This window comes from Pteropus medius, unplaced genomic scaffold (genome assembly GCF_902729225.1).
Source record: "Pteropus medius unplaced genomic scaffold, Ma_sr-lr_union100, whole genome shotgun sequence".
Taxonomy (NCBI): domain Eukaryota; kingdom Metazoa; phylum Chordata; class Mammalia; order Chiroptera; family Pteropodidae; genus Pteropus; species Pteropus medius.
The window spans coordinates 21,740,194-21,766,010 of NW_024346667.1; the positions used below are offsets into that span (position 1 = coordinate 21,740,194).

General features: G+C 34.3%; 1 protein-coding gene across 10 annotated transcripts in view; it reads left to right on the forward strand.

Annotated features, from left to right (window-relative positions):
* Window positions 1-1,162: 1,162 nt before the first annotated feature.
* GRIA2 (glutamate ionotropic receptor AMPA type subunit 2) overlaps window positions 1,163-25,817 on the forward strand; it is a 122,746-nt gene continuing 98,091 nt past the window's right edge. For 7 of the 10 annotated variants that reach the window (XR_005655705.1, XM_039876236.1, XM_039876235.1 and 4 more), the window contains exons 1-2: window positions 1,163-1,606; window positions 2,121-2,261. Coding sequence is in view for 9 of the 10 variants with exons in the window: in XM_039876236.1 (XP_039732170.1) it covers window positions 1,519-1,606; window positions 2,121-2,261 (229 nt within the window). In the remaining variant the exon portion in view is untranslated. Of the gene's footprint in view, window positions 1,607-2,120; window positions 2,262-24,419; window positions 24,466-25,817 lie in introns of those variants that run through there. The other 3 variants (XM_039876238.1, XM_039876237.1, XM_039876239.1) reach the window with 2 other exon arrangements.

Consider the following 25,817-nt stretch of genomic DNA (forward strand, 5'->3'; position numbering starts at 1 on the left):
CCAGTCTTCAGTCCTCCACGCTAACTCCCATCCCACACACTTTTAATCCTTAACCTCATCTTTTGTTCCTAGTAGTCTCGAGGTCGCGAGTTCAAAATGATGTGAACTTAGCTGACTGTCCTTACTTAGGCAGTGATTTTTCATACTCACGGAAAAAAACGCGATAGGGTTTCTGATTTCTAACTAACTCTTTTGGAAAGAGTCTGCATCTCAGTGGCCTTTCTTGACATGCTTCGCTTATGTTTTGTTTTCTCCTACAAACCTTTCCTTCTTGGAACGGAGTCTTCTGCTTTCAATCTATATAAAGAAAGGACTACAAAGGAACCAAGTCTACATGTCTCCGCTACGAGAGAGTCTGCAGTGAAGGCTGCGAGAGATCCCCGCACCGAGCTGGCTCCGCAAGTTGGCATCACAGACCGGTGGAAGACACTCTAAAAGATGGGATTTCCATGCAAAGTATTTCCAAGTTTCAGTCTTGATCTTCTATACAGCTTTAGCCTCTAAAGATAGAGTATTGGGTTTTCCCTGGGTCACAGATACGTCACCTTTAGCTAAAGTTCACAATTTGTGAACACTTCTTCGATGGGTATTTTGTTTGCCTGTTCGTTTTATGGCTCAGTCAGGTGAGGCAGATGGTAGCCTTTCTATATAGCTAAGTAGGTTTTCTCAGGCTGTTGAAGATAAAAATCAAAATTACTTTTAACGTAAAACAACAGGGCCTGGTGACAGAATGTATCACCGCCAGTAATTAGCAAGTTGGCTTCTCCTTTACAGCAGCCGGAAATCAGCTTTGCTGCATTTGGTCCAGGCTGGAGCATCTCCGCGGCAGCTGCAGCGGCGGCACAAAGGTAGAGCAGGCAGGGAGCGGGGCGCTGTCCTTGGTGCTGAAAGGCAGAAGCGCGCGGTGGGCACGAAGCTCGCGAAAGGAGGTCTCGCCAAGGGACAGCCCGGCTGGGCTCAGCCGCGCTTTCCCAGCGGCGAGCACGAGACGCTGCCAGGGCAGTGCGGGGTGCGGGGTGCAGGGAGGGTGAGGGGTGGACGCGCGCGCCAGCCGTCTGCCGCGAATCGCGCACGCGCGTCCGGGACTGCCTTCCCCTCTCTGTGACTTGCGTGTGTGTGTGTGTGTATGTGTGTATGTGTGCGTGTGTGCGCGCGCGCGCTTGAGAGAGAGGGGAGAGAGGGAGAAGAGAGCGCGAGAGAGGGTGAGTGTGTGAGTGCATGGGAGGGTGCTGAATATTCCAAGACACTGGGACCACAGCAGCGGCTCCGCTAAAAACTGCATCCAGCCAGTCCTCCGGACTTCGGGAGCAGGGACGGGGCGCAGGGCATCAGCGGCCACCAGCAGGACTTGGGAAATAGGAATTCTCCTGCTTCCACTTCAGGTTTTTAGCAGCTTGGTGCTAAATTGCTGTTTCAAAATGCGGAGGATCTAATTTGCTGAGGAAAACGGCCAACGAAGGAAGAGGAGGAAAAGGGGGATAAAGGGAATATTTTGTGGATGCTCTACTTTTCTTGGAAATGCAAAAGATTATGCATATATCTGTCCTCCTTTCTCTTGTTTTATGGGGACTGATCTTTGGTGTCTCTTCTAACAGCATACAGATAGGTAGGTACCCTTTGTGCTCTGCTTTTGAATTGTGCATAATTTGTTCACAGTGGACAAATTAATTCATGTCATGTAGACTTATGTCATACCTTGACTGCATTCCAGAATTAAATTGTCTAAAATATACATGTTTTTCTTGAGATAAAGCAAAGGGAAAAGACAATGTCTTTGAGACAAGAGAGGAAAAGGTCTTCTCATTTCTGACCCCCAGATTTTATTTCTGCCTTAACATTTTCCCGTTTACCGAGATTCTCTAGGGGTCTGGGTGCAAAGCTTGTGATTACGAGAAAAGGGAAACGTTTCTGGCCATCTACCTTGCCCTCAGACTCTCATCAGTGTCTTGACCCCTTGCCTACCATATGGATGTTCGACTCCCCGCTGCCCGTGTCTCTTGATGTGTTTATTCGGCCTATTAGCGTTAATAGACTCCTGTGCTGTTGGGCGCTAGCAGGCTCCTCTCCTTTCCCTCCCGGGCACTGACACTGTTCTCCTCCTTGGTGTTTGTTCTTTGCAGGGGGACTTTTTCCCAGGGGCGCCGATCAGGAATACAGTGCATTTCGGGTAGGGATGGTTCAGTTTTCCTCTTCGGAGTTCAGACTGACACCTCACATCGACAATCTGGAGGTAGCAAACAGCTTCGCAGTCACCAATGCTTGTAAGTAATGAATATTCATGTATTTCGGGTGCCGCACGCGGAAAGCCAGCGAGTGTGAGTGCAGGGTGGTATGTGCGTGTTTCTCTGTGTCAGTGTGTGGGTGTGAGTGACTGCACACGCGCGTGCGTTTGACAGCGTAGGGAGAAAGTGGCTGCAATCTCGGGGACCCCCGCTGGCTTGGGGGGAGGTGAGGAGGGAGCAAAAGGCAATGAAGAGTGTGCGCACTAGAGAGGTGGGGTGGGGGTTGGAGCAAGGTGGCTTCCTTAGGTTCAGGGAGTTCTAGCAGATCTTGAGTGCTTCAAGAGAAGCCCTCTCTCCCTCCCTCTCCCCACACCTTGCGCGCCTGGTGGCACCCTGCCCACAGAGAACACGCTGTTCCCCAGGGCGCGCTGTCGGGCTGTTGGATAGATCCCAAGGGGGACTGCCGGAGCCCGGCCGCCTGCCCCGGCAGCTGCAGCCCTCGCCTTCCTTCGGTTCCGGGTTTAGGTCTGCAGGCCAGCAAGGGTTCACTCTGCAGACCCTGCGAATCTTATATTCTCCGCCTCCACGGGACAGGTTGTTAAAATGGTTCTGGAGTTGGGCTCGGGGCTGTTACATAACGCCCACCGGAGGGGCGCGGCGCAGCGAGGAGCGAGGGTGACGCAGGCCCCAGCGGGCCGGGCCGGGTACTGGTGCGGGAGCGTGTCAATTTCTCGCGGCTCAGTTGAGCTTCAGCCTTCAGTTGAAGGGGGCGATTCTGCCAGGGGGGTCGCGGTCCGCTTGCAGGCCGGGTGCGCTCTGTTCTCAGGTAGCGGGTCTCGGGCAAGGGCAGCGAGAGGAAATGCACCTGAAAGCAGCTGGATCCAGCCGAGTTTGAAAATCTGAAGAAGTCTCTGATCAGCCATTTTAGTCCTTGTAGTTATCCATATTAGCCCTATCACTCCGCGCAGTGTTCTGGGACACGCAAGGAGGCTCTATCAAGGCTACAGACAAAGTCATGAAATCCAAGCAATTAAGTCTCTAAAGGGTTTCAATGGAGAAGCTCGGCAGCTCTTGTCCCGGGCTCCCACCCCCGCGCCGGCGTGGGCTGTGCAGCCGCCGCCACTATATCTTCCTGCCCTCTTTCCAGCAGCTGCCATAATTTCCTGCCGACTGGGTTGGAGTAATTCTCTCCGGCTTTGATGTTCTCAGTTTGTATTTCATAGTTAACAATTTGGAGGGGGCTTTGCAGATGGTTCACCTCCCACTTTGGCTACAGTGTAAAGGAGCTAGCGGAAAATTACCACAGAAAAACACCCAACTGCTGTCTTCCCACATTAGACGAACAACTGGTTGCCATTCCACTTCCCCTTATTAAGCCTTAATCATATATTCGATGGTTTAGCTTGATTATCATATCAGGAACATCACCAACTAATTTGGAAACCCCCGTCACCCGAATGAAGATATGAAACGCTTTTCTTTGATAGAACAGGGTCATTATGATGGTCATATTAGATCAGATGCCTAGATGTTTATAAGGAACCTATTTAAGAAGGTTTCAGTGCTATATGTTTTCTTCAAGTGAGAAAAGAAACTGGGGGATGGGGTGGAGGAGGAGCAAAAAAGGGGGGAGACAGACGCTTAAAGTGGATTTGCAGCTTTAAAAAAATCTACATAGAAGAATATAAGACTATCTTGAAAAATTTTAGTACTTACATATTATGTATTTTATATGCACACATGTTTAAGAAAAACCACTGTAGTTTAATTTTTGAAGGCTTTTATACTTCCCCTATTTACCTGCCAGATTTTGATTATTCATTTGATTTGATATCATTTCCAGTTTTTTCCTGAATTATGATTGACAGCTGTAACTAACTATGTATCTGTACACTAGTGTGAAAATGCTTTGAAAAGTAATGAACCTAAAAGCAAGACTATGATTACCGGAAGTATGTAGATTTTGAAAATGAGGTGAAAATAATTGACAGCTATACTTCTTGAAAACTGTCAATGATTCAGAAATTCACTCATTAGTGAAAATAATGAGAGGGCCTGACTGAGAAAATAACTGGTATGTCCACTGAACAAAATGAATATTCCTCAGGCCAACATGTTGAATGACTGCACTGAGGCTTTGTAAAGACTAAAGATTAAGGTTAGTTTAGGTTAGGTGATGAGGTTAGGTTCTCAGTCTCAATATTTTTGAACAGATTTATTTTTAATATAAATTTTATTGAAATAAGATACGCAGACAGACAATGTACATATATTAAACACATAACTCCATGAATTTCCACAGAATGAATACGTGCTTGTAATATGCACATGAATTTCATTTAAAAAACACACACACACTCAATCTGACCATAGTTCTGAGAAACGTCTTCATTTTACGCAGATTTTTTTTGTTTGTTTTTCCCAGAAAATGAAGCTGAACTAAAAAATATATGTGTGTCTTCAGATCCCCAGATTACTCCTCTGTGGATTATTATTCTAGAATACTAAAACAAATGATGGTGAAGAATTGAATACATTTTCAAGTTTTCCACATGGAAATTTAGAATCATGGCATTTGCAGCTCCCATGTTATAAGTAATCTTACTGATTGCTAAAGAGAACTAGTGAGGCACTGTTATAGAAGAGAGACTCATTGGATAGAATTTTCTGGAGTTGACATTGCCTCATTGACCAGGCAAATTACTTAACATCTGTGAAGCTTTGTTTCTTCATTCCTTTAGAAATTTCACAATGTAGAGATTGTAAAATGAAACGGAGTGTTTGTATCCTTATTCATTTGGTTTTTTGTTTGTTTGTTTGTTTGTTTGCATAGGCAACAGAAAATGTAGAAATAGTTTAACTCTTTTCAGAGAGAGATGCTATGTAAACTACAATCACAAAGTTAGCAGTCAAGAAATGAATGGAAATATCTAATATTAAATTTGTCAAGATGAGTCTTGATGATTTAAATCCTCCTCAAGGTTTTTCTCCAATGCTTAGCCTTTGTTTTCTTGCCTTTGCAGTCAGGGTAGTCCATGATTCTTTCCTATATGAAGTGAAATTAGCAGCATCAAATAGGTTGATAGCTGAAATCAAAACGACTTTCTCTCATTTTTTTACAGAAATCTAAGGAATTCTACACTTCAACTCCATTATTAAAATGTGTCATCAATCAGTGTTCATAAAGTAGCTTGTTCTTCCTCTTAGTTAAATCATAAAAATCCCACAGGGTTAATTTTATATCTTAATATCATAATTTCAAAATAGGGAAGATGTTAATTTACTAATTTAATTTAATTCCTGAGATGGAGGAACTTATTTCGAAATGTCGAGGTTGCCTTTGATTTAAGTATTCAGCAAGATCTACTGATGGGTTAAAGTTATGCAAATGAAATGAAGTAATTATATTCTGAACTGGGTACAATGACTGTGCATCACACTGAACTCCCACATCCTTCTCTTTCACAGCCACAGTGGGATAATGCAAGTACCTATTTGTTCCCATTTGTTTCCATGGGTACCTGAGAAAATACAGATTTCCAATTTCTTTCTTTTTCTCTCTCCCTCCTTTTTTTGCCCCTTTCCATACCCTTTGCCAATCTCCTTCCCTTTCTTCTTAGCTATAGATAATACTAAGGTTTTTTTTTTTTTCCTGAAGGCTGTTCAAACATAAACCTTCATTATGAGAAAATACAAACTGTAAAATTAGAAGAAAAAAAAAGACTAGCATCTGAGCATCTGATTATTCAACAGCTGAAACCAGTGACGGGCCTCAAGAATTCCTTTCTCTCTCTTCCCTCTCTTCATATTTATTGAGGGCCTTCTAGTTATCAGAGGCTAAATGAATGCTTTCCTTAAAGCAATTTGTTGTTGGTTTTTTTTTCAGCCTTTCCCCTCTATGCTCTTTTGAATGGTTTTGAAAGCCTTGTAGGCCTTGACGCCTTCAGTGTGCCCTGGCCACTGTAGTCTTGTCTAAGAACTTTAGTATAAAGATGTGAAGATAATCTAGTAGTTCTTATACAAAAGCAAATTATTACAGTAATTCAAAGTTTTGTGAAAATAATAAATTTGATATTATATATGTGCATACACCACATGTTGTATATAGTTCAATAAAATCAACAGATTTTAGGAAAATACTAAATATTTTTCCATTCTAAAAAATTTTAATAAACTTTAATGCTGTGCTCATTACTAAAACTTGTTTGATACAGAATTGTCTAAACAGACTCTAAACATGAATATTTGATCCCATAGGGTTTGGAAGTAAAAATATTAAATAATAAATTTCCTGTTCAAAATCTTTTTCTTTTCATGAATGACTTTGACAAATAGCTATTCATCTATTTTAAAATAACTTAATAATTTTATATTTAAATTCCATAAAAATAAATTATAAAAATATCAAATTTAAAGAAAGAGCAGATAAAAATCTACTTTTTCTCTAAGCCAGCAGATGGAGTTGTTGGAGAAAATATTGTTCTTCATAAAACTGTTGCGCAAACTGAATACCTTTTGAAACACCGTAAACAAATGTATTTAGAAAAATTGAAAAAAATATAAATGATATCAACTTCAAAAAATTTACTTAAAATGCTGTTGGAAAGATATCTGATTCTTTATAGAAACAGAGTGCCTTCGATGTTTGTTAAGTAGACCATCTTAAATATTCTTCTAAACTTGACTTATAAAGGCATTCAGAAACAGTACTGATTATAAATGCTCTTGGAGAAGAGAGAATTCTAAGATTATATTTTTCAGCCTTTAAGCCTTGATTCTCCAGATATCATTTTAAAGATGTATTTCTTATCACTGGATTGTAGTCATGAATTATTGAGATTGTATATCTGTGTTCTTCAAATTAATGTTTGCTGAACCTATAATACACTTTGTATAAATGCAACTTCATGTGCATGTGTGTCTGTGTATACACATATATATGTAAGATGTATATATGTATAGTTATAGATCTAAGTAGTTATAGATTTGTGAGGTTATTGTGTTTTGCCATTTTTGTTGAGGTAATTACCAAAACCTGGAGTTACTGACATATACAAAATATACAAAAATTTCATAAAACCAGAATGAACTTGGATGCTATTAAGCAAGGAGGGTGTGAAGAAAACCATGGACACATGTACCAATATACAGTATCTTACAAACCTGGTGGTGTAACTATTCAGTTACATTCAGCTGGATGTTACAAAGAAAGAAATAGCTCTTTGTATGTAAGAATAATTCATTTGTCATTGGATTTCTTGTAGACTTTCATCCTTCACTTATCACAAGAGACTTTCAAGAAAACGATACATTATACTAAAGAGGAATTAAAGAATGGTGTTGGTTGAAATTTTCCATTTTCGATAAAAAGGAACTAAAATTTACTAAATGAAACTATAGAAGCTTAATATTAATAAGAAATTATTCCTGTTATACACCTTTTTGGGGTCTTACAGGCTTCGACCTACTGACTGGAGGTATGGAGTATTTCCATTTCACGTCAAGTCTTTAAAGTAATAGGGTCATTGCATTGTGGCATTATGACAAGAGAATGCTGATTCATGTCCAGATCTTAGATTTTTTTCATAATCTCTTCCAATAACACTTTACAATTTTGAAAACTTCTTAGAACCCTGAAAATTTTAGAAAAGGCTTAAAAAGATCAGTTGCTTTCTAATTATTCCAGCATGATTTGCTATATAACTGACTTTTCAAAGAGTATGTGTTTTTCCCTCCTCTCTTTCCTTCTTCTGCTCTCTTTAAAAAAAAAGTGGATAGATCTACTTAATTTGCACAGCAAATGCTATTATAGGAAACAAAATCTAAATCGATATACAAAACTATTTTTTTTTAAAGTAGAGGTTATATTAGACAGATTAAATCTTATAGTAGATTTAAACATTTTATTAGGATATTTTAATATATGGCTACTGGTTAAATATATTTCCCTTCTTTTTTTTTTAACTGGATTCTACTGAAGACACTCCAGATATGATTAAAATATTAGCATTTGAGTTATAGCAATTTTCAGTCAAAAATTTCAGAAGTTTTCTCTAATGATCTGAATAACTAATTGCCAAATCTGTTATATGACTATGTCTTTTGAGTACAATAGGAAAATTTGTTGTTGAATTCAAAGTTAAAATTTCAAATTATCCACAATTTAAAAATTTTCAAACATCAAAATGTTTTTCAAAGCAGATTTTACTAACTTGGATAAAAAATGAATGTGGTTCTTACAGTCGTGTTGAGTAGGAGCCTAACATCTATTATTTTTCAGCATTATTCAATTTAAAGTATTTTGTCATTTTTTAACATTTATAGAATGAAAACATTTTAAAATTAACTTGGATAATAAAAATGTGACCTTCCTGAAGGCAGGGTTATGCCACTGTAGTCTGCATGTCTTTCACAAACCCTAGCCCAGCTCCCAACGCACTGAGGGACTTAATGATTATTTATCTATTGAACACATTTAATATTATAGATTCTTTTATTACAGTATTATACCTTTTAAAGTCAGAACTTCACTTTTGCTTTACATTTGGATTTCAAAGGAAACAATTTACTTGGTGTCTGGCTCAAATCTTATTTAGAAAAGGTGTAATATATTTTTCATTTTCATCTACCCAGATATGTTCTAAGTTATTATCTTTACTACTAAAGCTTTACTACATTGCCATATGTTTAAATGATTTGCTGAAAATATGTATAGTATGCATTTTAAAGAAGATTTATAAATGCTGTTAGGATGATGCAAAAGCCATGTCACAAGTGGTTAGAGTACAAGACTCCATTATAAGGGCCCAGTTACAAGTGTTCTGAGCTTCCATTTTAGCTTTGAATTTTCCACAAAATGTGACTATATATATTCTTGAACAGCCACAAAATTGTCTTAGTCTCCCCTCCCAAGATATTATATACCACAATTTTCCATGTTAATTCTTTTAGTGCAAATTTTCAAAAAAATGTATCAAATTACAAAAATATATATATATTTTTTTCTTTTAGAGGATATCTGTTAATGAGAAATTTAGGAACACAGTTTCTTGTCATGGAACAATTGCTCTAATATTTGCACTAGTATGTGTGTGATTCCTTTTTATATGCATGCCTTTCTTCTTCTTTTTTTTTTTTTTTTTTTGTAATAGTAGTCTACCTTTAGGATTTGTTTTCCAATAACTTAGCTTTCATTATGTTGAAAATATGCTTCAGCAAAAACAAAACAAAACAAAAAAACAACTTGTTATTATAGAGTTTAATTTTCATACATTAGTTAACAGATTAGTGAAAAAATTATCCAAAATTCTAACTACTAATTGATAGGTTAAGGTTGAAGAAAGTTTTAAAATTTAGAGTCTTGATCTTAATAAGTGTCTTCAACTGAATAGAACAAATAGGTTTGGGAGATACAAGGGTTATTATAGAAAGAAAACTTATCAGTAGCTTCTTAGATTGTTTTAATTTTCATATTTTTCACATTTCTCAAACAAAGAACATATATAACCCTTCTAGTTTTACTATTTAGATTGTTCTTCAGAATTTTACTTTATAATTTTATATAGTTTACTTATGGGTATGTTAATATCTACATTGTTTCCTCATTATTTCAATAGTATTTAAAATATGAGCACAAACTAGAAGTCACCAGCTCTATGGATGGTATGAAAGATGTGTGCTTTGCTAGTTTTTCTTGAGAGATACATTTCTGCTTATGTCATTATTTGCTTCTTTATTCATGTCTTGTGTTTATGAGTAATAGAAAATTTTCAATCTTGTTTTTAGTTTATATATGACATGGAGATATTGAGCTAATTCCCAAGCACTTTCACAATTTATAGCTTTATGTTTTACCATTTTAAAAACTTTGTACTAGTTTACAATGTAATTTTTAATTTATATTTGGAGATGAAATTTTAGGAACGGAGGCAACAATTCAAAGGGTATATTGAGGAGCTTTATAGCTTTTGTTCTTTTAATGGGAAGAACTATAAATTTTCACCTTTTATCTCAGAACACAGACAAATCAGACTGTCATCTCAATGATAAACACATAAGTGCTTTGTCTATGAAAAAAAACCAACTTGATTCTCTGCTGTTTATAGCCCTGATATCCTAAGAAACAGAATAACATTAGTTAAGAGTCTGAACTTGAAACCCAATTCTAGTCCTACTATTAGATGTGTGACATTAGACAAAGTGCTTAATCTACCTAAGTTTTCAGTTGTCACTTTTGTAAGAGGGAATACCTATAAGATTGTTTAGAAGCTACACAATAGACACTAACTGCTATATACTGTGCTTGGCCCATCTAGGTGCACAAAAATTAGTGAACTTGTATTGTTTCTTCCTGTGTTAGGAACTTTGGATCGTTTTGATAAGCACTTGCTGTGAGAGGCAGAGAGTAATGAAAAATGCATTTCTAGTTTCCTGTTGGAATATTTTTCTACTGTTTATGTACCAGGGCACATGCTGTTTGGTGACAAGAGACTAATAAAATAACCACATAAGCCATTTAAAATTGTTTAGTGCACTAAAGTATGAGAATGATTTTTAAAAACTGAGGTGTTGAAACTCGAGTAGTACTATATCTTCTCCTTTGTCACATATCACTTACATTTAGGATGTTGAACAATTTGGAACTTTTATTCCTAGTAGATCTTTAAAACACATAATTAAGATATTTAACTGTGCACATTGTAGATTCCTAATGTTTTATTTCACTTAATTAATTAAATTAAAATAAAGAGAACACAAACTTTGAAATCAGGCAAATATGGAGTTGAATATGATTCATAGTTTTATGATACAAAGCATTTTTCCCTTTTGCAGAATGAAGCTGTTTCCTCATCATGCTTGATAATATCATTGGAAGTTTAAATGAGGAAATAAATACTTTGATTAATTTGTCATAAATGACATTAATAAATGAGCCTAATGTCTTCTTCTTCCCTGTATCTCAGCCCTTTATTGTGAACTGAACAACCATGCTCAGAGAAATGGAGGAGAATAAAATGGAAATTCTTGCCTTTAAAGAGCTTATATATTTAAGAGCTTTATATTTATGTATAACTTTTATCTTTTTAAAATACTTTCAGATCGACCTGGTCTTCACTGTATATCTGTAAAGTCTATAGGATAAATGGAATTATTCCTATACCCATTTCCAGAAGAGAAAATAGAAATGTAAGTGAGTTGTTTTAAGCTACTGTAAATTTGTGGAGGAGCTCTAGCCTAGAAACCAAGTCTACTGTGTCCAAGGCTAGGGACTTCCCCAAGTCTCAGGTGGCAGTGCAGCTAATATATTAATATGAGCAGACATGGATTGAAATTATGGCTGACATTTATTCGTTGGGTGACTTTGTGTATATCAGTTAAACTTTTAATCCTTTTGCCTCTTTTGAAAAATGGGGGTCATTGTAATATCTGCCTAATAATGTTATTGTCAGATTTAAATGATAATAGTTGCCCAATATAATATAGTGGTTAATGTTGCTAATTTTAGTGAATCCAATTCCCCTGAGTGCATATTAGTCACACATACTTAGATCCATGCTTTCAGATGCATGAAAGAGAAGGTAGCTAAGGAGAGCTGTGAAATTCTATAATTAATAAGCTCCTTTAATACAACCACTCAAGCTAATACTAGAGACTAGGGCTTTATTTTATTATCATGTTTAGAAAACATTTTACAATATTTAGTGTGTTCTTCATCTATAATTCCTCCCTCGAAATACAACAGATAAACAGTAAGAACTGGAAGTCACACATAAATTAAAGAAATGTAGATTCTGGTTGTGACTATCTGATACTGTTTGGTTACCATTTCCACCAGCAATACATTTGAGCAAATGAAAATGATGGTAGATATTTCCAATGGGTAGGGTAACATTAAACATGGAACAAATTCATTGTGACTTCTCTCTGTGGATCAATTGTCTGCATCTTGCCACTAGTTGGCTGGGCCACTGTCATTTTCACAAGTTCCTTCCTCAGCATGAACAAGGAGGCTCTTTGCCTGTTTCTATTCTGTTGGAAAGGTCTCGCAGGTCTGAATATTTTTGAAACAATTACTTGTCCAGAGATTATTTTCTATAAATAATGGAGACTCATTTTGAGACGATCTAGCCATTGATAATGAGTAAAAATAAGAAAGTCTCATGAATGAGTTAAAATTTTTCATTTATAAACTATTCACTAGCTTATTCTGTGTTGATTTTCATTATTCTGATACTACCTCATATTGTATTTAATAGCACATGTGAACTTTTTAATGTAGTATAGTAAGAACTTGGGTTAAAATTATTCTTTAAAGCAAATCCATATATTTACAAGATAAAGTTATACTGATTACTTTGAATTTAGGCCTGAGGTTGAATACTTTGAATAAAAGTCAAATATTTATCTTCAAATTACTTATATGTACTTTTTTGTATGCATCAAAAACTTATCACAGGGCTTTCTTTTTAAGTTAAATTTAATTGAGTGATATTGGTTAATAAAATTATATAGGTTTCACGTGTACAATTCTATAATACATCATCTGTATACTGCATTGTGTACTCACCACTCAAAGTCATATCTCCTTTCACCACTGTATATGTGAGCACTTTTACTCTTTTCTAACTTCTCTCTCCCCCCTTTCCCTCTAGTAACCACTATATTGTTGTCTGCGTCTATGAGTTCTTGCTTGTTTATCTTGTTCATTTGTTGCACTCTGTTTTATATTTCACATATGAGTGAAATCATACAGTTCTTGACTTTTTTCATCTGACTTATTTCACTTAGCATGATATTCTCAAGATCCATCCATGTTGTCGTAAATGGCAGTATTTCATCTTTTCTTATGGTTGAGTAATATTCCTTTGTTTATATGTACCACATTTTCTCTATACAATCATCTGTCAGAGGACACTTCAGTATTTGCATTTCTTGGCCACTGTTAATGGTGCTGCAATGAACATAGGGGTTCATATATCTTTACGAATAAATGTTTTCAAATTTGGGGGAAAGATATTCAGAAGAGAAAAATCTCTGGCTAGACCCACTAAGGAAAATGGAGAAAAGACTCACATAAACAAAATCAGAAATGGATGAGAAGTTAATGATGGACACCACAGAAATACAAAGAATCGTACAAGACTACTATGAAGACTATATGCCACCAAATTCAATATCCTATAAGAAATGCACAAGTTCTTAGAAATATACAACCTTCCTAGACTGAATCAGGAACAACTGGAAAACCTAAATAGACTGATCAACAATAAGGAAATTGAAACAATCATCAAAAACTTCCCAAAAAGTAAAAAGTCCAGGACCAGATGGCTTCACTAGTGAATTCTACCAATCATTCAAAGATGATTTAATACCTGTCCTTCTCAAACTCTTCCAAAAAATATGAAGAAGAGGCAATACTTCCTAACTCATTTTATGAGGCCAGCATTACTCTGATATCAAAACCTGGCAAGGATAACACAAAAAAAGAAAACTACAGATCAATATCTGTGATGAATACAGATACAAACATATGAGCAACTTGAATACACCAAACCTTAAAAAGATTATATATCATTATCGAGTGGAGTTCATTCCAGAAGCACAAGGATGGTTCAACATACACAAATCAATCAATGTGATACACCACATACATAAAGGATAAATATATGATCATACCAATAGATGCAGAGAAAGCATTTGACAAGATCCAACGTCCATTTATAATTAAAACTACTCAATAAAATGGGTGTAGAAGCAGAGTACCTCAACATAATTAAAGCCACATATGACAAACCCACAGCTAATATACTCGATGAAAATCTGAAGAATTTCCTTCTTTACCTCTTTCCTCAAACTTTTACCAGATACTTGTTCTATGCCAATCTCTTTGGTAATGCCTGAGATGACAAAGAACAAAATAAGGTTTCTAAACTGGAAAGTATTAATGGGTGCAAAATCTTTTTTTTTAATGGCAAAAATAGAAGTAGTTAACCTAGGTTCATTAGATGATGTTCTTATTACATTAGAATATATAGTGTATTCATTGTTTCTAGATCATTTACAAGTATCATCCTGTACCTCGGATATATATAGATTTGAGTCAAATTATCTTAAGCAGAAGTGGTAATTCTAAACATTGTGAAGACAACATAAAAAAAAGTCCTGATGGAAGGTGAAAAATCATTGTCTTATATATTGACTTAAAACATATTGTTGAAAAACTGAAGAACTAGTAATATTAACAGTAATGTGAATTGCAGATATTCCAAAACTAATTTTAATTTTAAATCAGATTTGGAGATGATAATTTTTATTTTGCATGATTTTTTTTCTTCTGCCAAAAGCACTTCAATTCAGTTTGAACTGGCATAGACTACAGAAACTGCTGGGTGGTCTTTATGTAAATTAATTTGACTTGGATTGTGTTATTTAATTATTATAAATACTATTTTAGCTTGTTACTGAAGAAGCAATTTGCAAGTTTTACAATGTTTTATAGAATATTAAAAATGTTGATACATATGGTTATTCTGAATAATTGAAAAGGCATTAAGAGCCTGCTTTCTCTTTAATGTTAAAACAGATTTTATACAATCTAAACTTATTATAGCAGTTTGAAAATTTCAGGTGGAAAATCATGATTATATAAAAAATTTATTCAGTTTTAAAGAATAGAAAAAATATATAAAATAATTGAAATATTTGTTAACAATAGCTTTTTGGTATTGTGGTGATTTAAAACTTTAAACACGAAAAAATAGAATTTAGATTCTTAAGGTCTTTTTGAGTTTTAAAAATTACAATGAAAATAACTTATATATGACAATTTTTCAACACTACAAAATGGGATATAATAAGTAATATGTCTTTTTCTCCTCCAATTCTACTTCTCTTAGTAATCATCATCAATGGTTTCCAGGAATACTAGTATAAGATATACACTCTTCTTTCTGCATCTTGATCGCTTCCTATGTAGCATAAATTGGAACACTTCTTTTATCTGTACCAAGTTTCCTCTTTCTTTGTAGTTATTTCATGGTATTCTGTTGTTATTTAGCCTGTCTCTTGTTGATGGCTGTTTCCATCTTTTTCTATTTATTTTAATAATGTGCACAAACAGGTTTGCAGAATAGATTCCTATGAGAGGAATAACCAAGTCAAAAGGTATTTGCAATTAAAATTTCACTAAATAGTCAAAAAAAGTATATTACCTTACAATCCTACGTAGTATATGAGTGTACCTATTTCTGCTTACTCTCACTAATAGTGTACAGTGCTAAACTTTTTAAAGCTTTTGCCATTGGTATTTCATTGCTTAAATTTAGATGTTAAATTTTAACTCATTAAATGTTTCTCAACCCATTTTTTTGCAGTTCTGTGTGTGCGTGTGTGCGTGTGTGTGTTCATGCACCTCTTCATATCTTTGCCCAGTATTCTATTGCATTGTGGGTATGTTTTTTACTTACTGATACATACATTAACACATACTTCGTCATGTTTTGCAGGTATTTTATCCAGATTTCTGTCTTTCTTTTAACCTGTTCATGATTTTTTAGAATCATGATTCCAGTTCATAATTTTTAAGAATGTATTATATTCTTAAATTTATAAATTCTTATTTTATTGCTCCAGGATTTTTGTACTTTGTTCAGAAAGACTTTTCCCACTCCAGGTTTTTTAAAGAAAAAAAAAAAACGCATCCTTTTATTTACTATCCATCCAATTTTGGTTTCATGATTCAAAATGATTATTTGATTGATTTGGATTTATTTGGTATAAATACTGAAGTAGGGATACAGCTTTATTTTTTTCCTTCATAAAGTTAGCTAATTGTCATAACATACATAAAAAATCTATCTCTCCTCATTGATCTGAAATACCATTGGGTTTTATTCTTGAGTAAATAGTTCCTCAAAGAGTTAAAAAAAATCAGGGAATTCACCCAGAAAATGAAATAAACAGGAATAAAACTCTATTACAGGCAAAAGAATGTAAAGTTATGCAAGACACTTGTTTCCTGAGCAGTGCTGTTCTTATAAATTGTGCTTTTGTGTCATTGGAGTCTCAGATCAATAAAAGAGGATGTCAGATTTAAACATTAACTGAGCCCAGAAGAATAAATAAAAGATTTTGTTATGTTTCTTGGCTTGTGTCACAGCACTAATATCACTAATGTGTACTGCTAGTTTTGTGTATTTCTTAATCTATATCAAGATTAAAGTAATAAGTTATGATTATGACTTAGTTTTTGAATATAATTTTGAAGTTAATTCAGTGTAATAATCATTGTGTTTGCAAATAGAATATTAAAAGTAAAGACTGCAATCTGTATGCAATAAAGGTAAAGGAACTCAGACACTCATGGTTTTATAAACTAATATATAGTTTCATCCTCAATTTGTCTTAAAAACCAGTTATGTGCTCTCTAAAACCAAATATCAGGCTATTTGTGGCATAAACCTGATTTGAACTGGAATTCTAAATAAAATACTAAAATGTTACTTGCATCAATAAATACTTTCAGTTTGTCTTACTATATATGACATTCACTGTGTATTTTGGGCCAAACATCAGGAAAATTTATATATCTTTAACCATTGTATTTTTAGAACTCTGAATGTAATACGGCCTTGAAGTATATTTTCTAACATGTTGCTTTTTTGTGAGCATAAAAAAAAAAATTTAACTTTCAAGATAACAATTTTATAAAATGTATTTTATTAAATTACTACAAGACTCTAGTCATCTGTTTATATTTTAATATATCTTTTGGTGAATAGAAAAATTTTACTGTGAAAATAAAAAATTTTCATCAGCAGAACTGCAGTGCTAATAACTTTTTATGCTATTGCTTTTTTAAAAAATTAAATATTTTGCAAATACTGACTTGGTCTCATTTCTTCCCTCACTCATAAAGGCAGAGAAAAGTGTGTAAGAAAAAGCCATTTGATGCCAATCTACTAAAGATGGAGGATGTACCACTAAGGGGTGTGTGTAACGCAGTTCTGGTATAATGTAGAAGGATGAAGGTAAACTATGGAAGCAGATTTTTCAAAAAGACTTCATGGAACACACACCCTGTTCTCTTTCAAAGAATTGCTTCTGCTTTGCCATATGTTCACTTGTGTCCAAATGGCTATTAATATATGTCATAAGAATTTTCTGTTTTTACTTGAAACATCAGTTTGCATTAGCTTTCCATTTTCTTTTAATATTCTTTGGCAAGTTTAGATTTCGAAGCACTCTTTTATCAAATTGTCCCACTTTCTTTTCATTTTTATTTGTTTCTAAGTTTTTTCATGTCTTTTATGTCATAATGTTTCTAAGGTGAATCTAATTCATGATATATGTAAGCATTCCTTCAAAGTTAATATAAAAACTTTGCTTTACTCAGTTTCAATATAAAAACTGAAGCCCTGATTAGAATATTTTTCCTAATTATCAAATTACATTAAAGTAGAAAATTAAGACAACACAAAAAGTAAAAATCACTAACTTTACACAAAAAATAATCACTCATTAATATTTATATGTGTTATTTTTCTGTACTTTTGAACTTAGAGTCATACCTGAAACATTTTTGGATGCCAGTAAAGCCATTTGCAAACTTAATTTTCATAGCTTCATAATATTCATCCCCATAATTTAATTAACCGTATCCTAGTTTTGAAGATTTTGTTTGAATCATTTTTTTATTTATTATAAAATATTGCTGCAAATGAAAATCCTTCTGCATTTGTATCTCCCCTCATTTCTGATGACTGAAGTATAATTACTGGATCAAAGACCACAAAGCATTTAGCTAATTATTTCTGATATACTTACTCTAAGGAAATTATACCCTTTTATAATCCTATCAACAGTCTATGAAAAGTCTAATAGATCCTCAGCATTACTGTTAGTTTAAAAGTCAGCATATATTTGATAGCTAAAAATTCTTTTGGTTATATAGTTCCTTGTATTTATTACACATTTATGTTTCTTATACAAGTTTTGATTATAATCTTTTGTCCAATTTTCATTTCTATCTTGGTGGTTTTTCCTGTTGAATTGTACGAGTTATTTATGTAAGATCACTCTATCTGGAGAAGATGGGTGTAGGGCAGGGGTCCCCAACCCCCAGGCCATGGACTGGCAGCAGTCCTTGGCCTGTTAGGAACCGGGCCACACGCAGGAGGTGAGTGGCAGGTGAGCCAACGAAGCTTCATCTGTGTTTGCAACCACTCCCCAATGCTAGCATCACCGCCTCAGCTCCACCTCAGATCATCAGGCATTAGATTCTCAGAGGAGCACCGGTCCCTGGTGCCAAAAAGTTTGGGGACCACTGGGCTAAGAAGTTGCATATCCAATAATTTAATGCTTCAGCCAGGACAAGGACCATGCCACTTCAGCTTTTGTTTCATTGGTTAGAACTATTCATGACAATGTCCAACGTGAAGAGAATAGAGACTAACCATTCTTGTGTACAGAATAGGAAAACTGCCTATTGGTGAATATTAGTAATGTCTTCAATAGATATGGCCCCTTTACCAATCAAAACTTTAAAAAAATTTGCCCTAGTTTATTATTTTTTCTTTTAATTTTGCATAGGACTTTTTAAAAAGTATTGTTTCGAATACATTTGTTTCTGGAATTTTTCCCTTCCAATATATCTGCACAGACTTAACACTTCCAATAACAGAGAAAAACAGAAAGGGAAACAACTTGCCTCCACTATCTTTACCCACCTCTAGTCTCTCTCCTTAGAGATGGCCACTCTTAAACACTACTATAATTAAATACTACTATAATTCTTCTAGTGATTAACTGTAAACTAATAACCTAATTATATAATTAACTTTACGTTTCTCTATTGTTTTTTATTATAATTTGTATTAATGTATTTGAAACAATGTTTTCTATTTCAATAGTTAGAGATTTATCTTTCAACTGGCCTACCTTATGATAGCATTTTTGAGTAAAGATTTTGAGTCAATTATAAATACATCCTACTCTGTATTTATAATTGGTCTTATATACATTACATATAGATTTATTCTAAAAGTTGAAAATCAATAAGTATTATTTAAATAACAAATATATTATATATATGTATAACTTTTTGCTTATTTTTATTGCAGAGCCAAATACCATGTTATGATTGTTTTTCCCTTTTATAATTTTTTTTCTTTCCTGGATATTTGGAATTCTCAAATTTTCTCTTAGCATTATGTGCTTTAATATATGTAATATATGTACATTACTATCATATATGTAGTTCATGAATTCTAGTCTCTCCAAAGACTACTTTCCAGCTTCCTTATACAATCAGATGGACTGCTCTTGAGCCTCCTGTACAACTGACATCTTGGGAGAGCACTGGTTTTCTGGTTGATCATCTTTCTAATTCTTGGCTTATTTCTTCATATGCTTTAAATCCACTTCTCTTTATCACTTATAATAAATTAATATAAAAAGCATTTTTCTTAAAATAATAGAACTGTTCATTTTGTCTCCTCTCTCCTGTTGTCTCTTCATAGGTGATAAGATAATAGAGAGATGATAGATAGATACAGATAGATATACACATATATAGATAGATATAGGTAAATAAAGCCTTGCTGGATATTGATTTCTAACATGAAAATCACGTTTCCTTAGAATTTGGAGGGAATTACACACTTATCTTCTATTATCACATATTGTTTAGAAGTCTAATTCTTGTTCCTTTATGTGTTTATTTCCTTTTTAAAGTTTTCAGGATCTTCTTTATCTCACAATAATGTACCTAGATGGGCATTTTTTTCCCCTTTAAGATCTTCAAAATTCTCAGCCATTATTACTTAGAAGATTTGCCCTCCTCTATTTTCTCTATTATTTCTTTTTGATAGCTGTTTATTGACTTTTGCCCTTCTCATTTAGAATTTATTTGATGTAACATAAACATTTGAAAGTAGGCTAGCCATCACATTTTTTCATGATATTATACTTTTAACCATTATTTTTTATTAATATAATGCAGTTAAATAAATTACATAGCATTTATTTGACTCCACGGAGCACTAACCAATTCTGAGATTGTCTTGAAAAGTCATACCTAAATAATACTTAACCAAATATTTGCTTTATTTTTCCCCTACCCATTGCATGGCTATTGGAAAATACAGCTTTTGTGAACTTTTGGAAACTATAGAGAATCATTGGGATAAGAAAAACATATTTTCTAGGTGATGATAAAAGCAATACAAAAGCAAAGACTGAATATTAGAATGAGGGAAACAGATGAGCAGGAAAATGTGAGCAATGACATAAATAATAAAAGATATTTGGTTTGCTCGTTGCACATTACTATATAATATTCTTGTTTCATGTTGGTAGTTCCCTTTTTTTTTTTGGTATTTAACTACAAGTTATGTTTTCCTCTTTGCAATCGTTCTGTAAAACCTATAAATTCACAACTTTAATTTTCGCCGTCTCGTTCACTTGGGAGAGTCTTTATACTAGCCACATAATTGAATGTTTTATGTATTTTTGATACTTCATCTTAGGTATATGACTTTTGAATTTTAAATTGGATGATCATGATAAGCTTCATTTCTAGATTCTTAAGTCTAAAGCACAGATAGGATAAGGCTTCACATATGTTTTAACAGATATATCAAATAGGAGTACTCAATAGAAAAAAATATTAAGTATATTTGCTAAAAGAAACAGAACTGGAGATTTAGAGCTTTCAGGTTTTTTTATTGTCAACTTCTCCTTAGACTTTTCTTTGTTGATAATGGAGATGATTTCTGGCCTCAGGAAATGAAAGCACACTGAAGAGGTAACCACTCAAATGATACATTACTGACTTGGAGAAAGTGCAGTTCACTAAATAATATTTCTTTTTCCTGATGAAACCTTGGAAGATTGATTTGTATGCTTTCTGATGATAGATAGAAATACTGGGGAGACTGCTAGTCTCATAATAACCCTTTCAAAGAGTTTAATACTTCTTCCCTAAAAAGAATATGTAGTTGATTCTCATTATTCACAGTAGTTAGTTACATTCTATAAGATCACACACACACACACACACACACACACACACACACACACACACACACACACTTTCTCTTCTAAACTAGTGAATACTGAAGCATTACTTCTGGGGAAATATAGTTAGGTTCCTGTGAGCCTCTGGTCACAACATTTTCATCAAATGATAAATACATAAGCTTGTTCTGTGTGTATTTCTGTTTCAGACACATTATTTAATATATATTGTTGATTCACTAACATCGAACTCATGGCCAACAGCGCCATAACTGATGCCTGAACAAAGTTTCTCTGACACATGTATTTTCTCTGTAAAGCACATCATAGCCATCTTGTACTTAGAGACACTAGACAGAACTTCATCACCATGCTTGGGCTATCTTTAAACAACAAAATCGTCAACAAAAAACACAAAAATGCAAAAAAAAACCAAAATAAAACAGCATTAAATGAACTGTGAAAAAGACACTTGTTCAACCTCAGCTGGGTGACATGTGTATCGGGCAATTGCTCTGCATATCAGTGAATGATTGCAAAATTGCCACCAGTATTTATTTGGGGTTACAAATACATTTTAACGAGTAGGTGAATTTGCAAGTACAAAATATGCAAATAATGAGAATTGACTGTATTGTTTGATTTGAGCCAATTTTGGCAATACTACTAGCTATTTGTTTTAGTAGTTTAATAGAATTTAAAGGATTTTTACCTTGCTTTGAAATGTTTATAATTATCTCTGCTGATAAAGTACCTCGGATTTGAAAGGATACGAAACTGACATTACTTTAAACTCTGCAGAAGGAATGAAAGGAAAAGATAATGCTTATTTCCACAAATTCAAGTTCATGATGGCATAGCTGAAGGACAAAGCATTTTATTTTATGTTTCTTTCTTTAATGAGTCCTCAAAAAGAGAAAAGTCTAAAGCACTAAAGGACTTTATACTCCTTTGAGGTATAGAAGCAATAAATTTTGTGAATTGTGTTGTCCTAGGTTTTTCTACTTGTGTTTTGCCAGTCTTCTCACTAGGAACATCAAAGTGCCCAAGGAGATAAATAGAAGGATGAGTGGCAGTTGTGTGTATCTGTGCAAAATGTGCTCATCGTCTAGCCATGTGTTGGGATGGATATAGGCTTTACATGGGCGTAACAGAATCTGGGTATCATTCTGTCTCTTGTGAAGGATTGTTCTAAGCGTTGAGGATAGTGGTGAGGAAAACTAGAAAAATGTACATCCTCATGAAGCTGACATTAAAATGGAGTGTGTGATAAATTAACAAACAGAGAAAAGACTATTATAAGTTGGGATATACACTTTAAAGGAAACCAGTAGGGATATACGATGGAGAAATTAGATAAAGACACTATGTTAGGTATATTCCTGGACGAGATGAGATTTGAATGGTGACCAGGTAGCTGAGAATTGGCCGACAGATGAAGATTTTGGGAAGTAGCCTCCCTGGTGTAGTACAAAGGGCCTGAATGGGAAAAGTCTTGGTGTGACTACATTGAGGACTGGTGGTAATAAAGCCAGAGTGGCTACAGCACAGTAACAGACCAGGATAGCAGGCAAAAGAAGCATGAGAGGTCAGCAGGAGGCAAAGCACAGGATACTTTGAAAGTCACAGTAAGCAGTAATGTTTTAATTTATGCATATTCAAGATTCCCACATATCTCAGACTGAAAGGTAAACAATAAGCAATAAAAGATCTTAACCCTCTCACTACTTTGCTTAATCAGAGCAAATGTCAGCAAAAATATTCAATAGGAAGAAGCAAATACTTCTCACATCACAAAATCATTTTAGGCTGATGAAATTATCTTCGTTTGATTTGGATTTGCCTTTTTTTTTTTTTTTTTTTTATGGCAGTAAGGGCGGGGGGCATCTGTTCAATATGAACAGCTCCCTAGAAATGTCTTAGGCAACAGTTTTTATGCCTACAGAAACTTAAGGTCTGCTGCATTGTGAATTGCCCCGCATACATCAAGTTACTGATATTATAGTTGTTATATTTCAGGATCTTCGAGTTTTTTCCCTTACTGGGTGCTGAAACCATTTTCCTAATAATGCATCTGTCAGTTCTGACTTCCAAACATATTCGTTGTGAGAAACGAGAGACCACAGACTGGGCTAGTGTGGCCTGAGGGTCACTATTCCCCTCCTTAGCTCCACATGCTGAGGTTGCTAATTTTGAGGATGAATTAGGTCCTCCCCGAAGCCATGTCACTGCCTATATGAACAGCCTCTGTTCAGAGAGCCAGTGTCAAGAGAAATGTGAAATTTAATTTACTCATCTTCTGATCTATCCTCATTGCTTTGGCCAAAACATAATCTTTGCTGAAAAAACAGCTTCTTAAAAACACATAATACCAGAAGAATTATCATTTTCTAAAAGTTTATATTTTCCCAATTCATTTATCTAATGGACAAAAAGAGGCATCGACACAGTAAATGAGGTGAGTATTTTCATATACTAAATGGCAGTAGGCAAACAGAGTGAAGTTATTACTTTGAGTATACTGGGCCTTTTATGGAAGCTGTGATTCTCAGTGTAATCCCCAAAGTCACCTATTATTTTTATTTCCTGGTAATAATTAAGGTAGTATTACATACTTCAGGGTTTGTTTATGCTGCCGGGTTTAATCTTCATCCATGAAATGAACTCTATTTCTCTTGTGAAAAAAGGACATTCTGCTTTCCCTTTTCTCTTTATCTGTCTGATAATAGACTTGGAGTTCCATGTCATTCAAAGGAATAGAGTCCAACCTAAGAACGGACCTCTTGAATCTTCTCCAAATGCCTCATTAGGATATTACACTTTCTGAATGGCTTAAGAACAGGATTTCCTTGTGAGAAACTGTTAAAACCCAATAACTTCGGAAAATAGAAAGATTAGGAGGCTTTGTGGTATTACTTAGAAACATGATAAGTGAAAAATCCAATGATAAACTATCAGGATCTCAAAACCCCAGGATGGATATCATGCTAATAGTAAAGGCAATAAATTGTCAGTCTTTGGGGATGCTTTCTAGGGAGAAAGATTTAAGACCTTTCTTGATAGTCTATTTAATCGCAAAATAACTCTTCATGTTAAGAAATCCTGTGTTATGTCTAACTGAATTTTATCCTCTGTAATTTAAATGTCCTATCTTTTAATCAACCCTCAGAGAAAACAGCACAAAGATCTCTCTTCCTCAGCATGGTGGGACTTCGTATACCTGAAGGTAATAAATAAACCATTCACTTATTTTCTATGTGAGGAACTTATTTTTCTCATTATATATGACCTCATCTGCTTTTATTAACAAATTAAGGCCTATTAGGTGCAATAATAATAATTTCTAGCTAATTTTTATGATAGTAGAGGTTTATATTCAATATAATTTATGTATTTTATATTGAATATATTCCAATATTACATTTGTTTTTGAAACAACTTCATTATATTGATGACATACATTCAATAGGTAGTGATGCTTGCTGATCTTTTCTGTTTGTTTTTTATTTTTTTCTTTGTTATTCTTGTTTTGGTTAGGAACCCTAACTCTGCTATTTGTTAGCTATGTGATATTAGCCAGACTAGTTAAACTTTCTTGACCCCAATTACTTTATTTGTAAAATTTGAATAATGCGATATTGCCTCTATGATAATACTTAACATACTAGATACGTAGAAAGTGCACAACAGATGCACCCTCTCTTCTTGCGTGCATTTTATTTTTGTTACATGTATCATATGAAACTAATACATATACTCACATATGAAATATGTTTGCTAACTTTACCCTATTTTTAGCAAACAATTTTTATGACATAATCAGGCTACCTGTATTTTGGTTCCATACCTTAGTGTATCACTCTCTTCAAACATATAAACTACAGAATGGGAATCAGGTTCATGGAGTTTAGTTTGCTTTTGACATGTTTACTTTGGAATCCATTTGGGACTTATTCTTCTAAATAGCTTTGAGCTTCATATTTTATCATATACTCTAGAATGTCAAATATTTAAATTAAAATGATGCTATTTATAGTTGATACACTATCTTTTTTATAATTCGTAGACATTTTCACTTCTGAGCTTAGAGTTGAGTTTTCTTCTCAGAAATATTGAAGTTATTATTTTTAATGTTCTCTGTTTTTCTTAAGTGTTTTAGGAAACATTCTCATTGTCTTTACCGGAGGAAGTAGAAATCTTGAAGGAGAACCACTATGATAGTGTTAAGACCTACTGCCATTGTGTCTTTATTATAAAGAATATTTATGATTCCTGAGCCTTCAGTTGAATAATGGGCATGTTCTGGGGCCATTACTCTAGTAAAAATGATTATTGATTGTTTATAGTGCAACCAACTGACTGCTGTGATCTACAAATATTTTCAAAACCACCATTATGCAGATACTCAAACTGGAATTAGTGATTGTGTATCAATGGGGAAGCCAAGAATCATTTCATCCCATGATCGAAGGAAAATAGCTTCCTTTTGTTGATAGATACTTAAAGCTCCAGGATTTAAGTTCAAGACATAAGTTTCACTGCTTCAATATTATATTATTTGAGAAAAGATATGGTTCA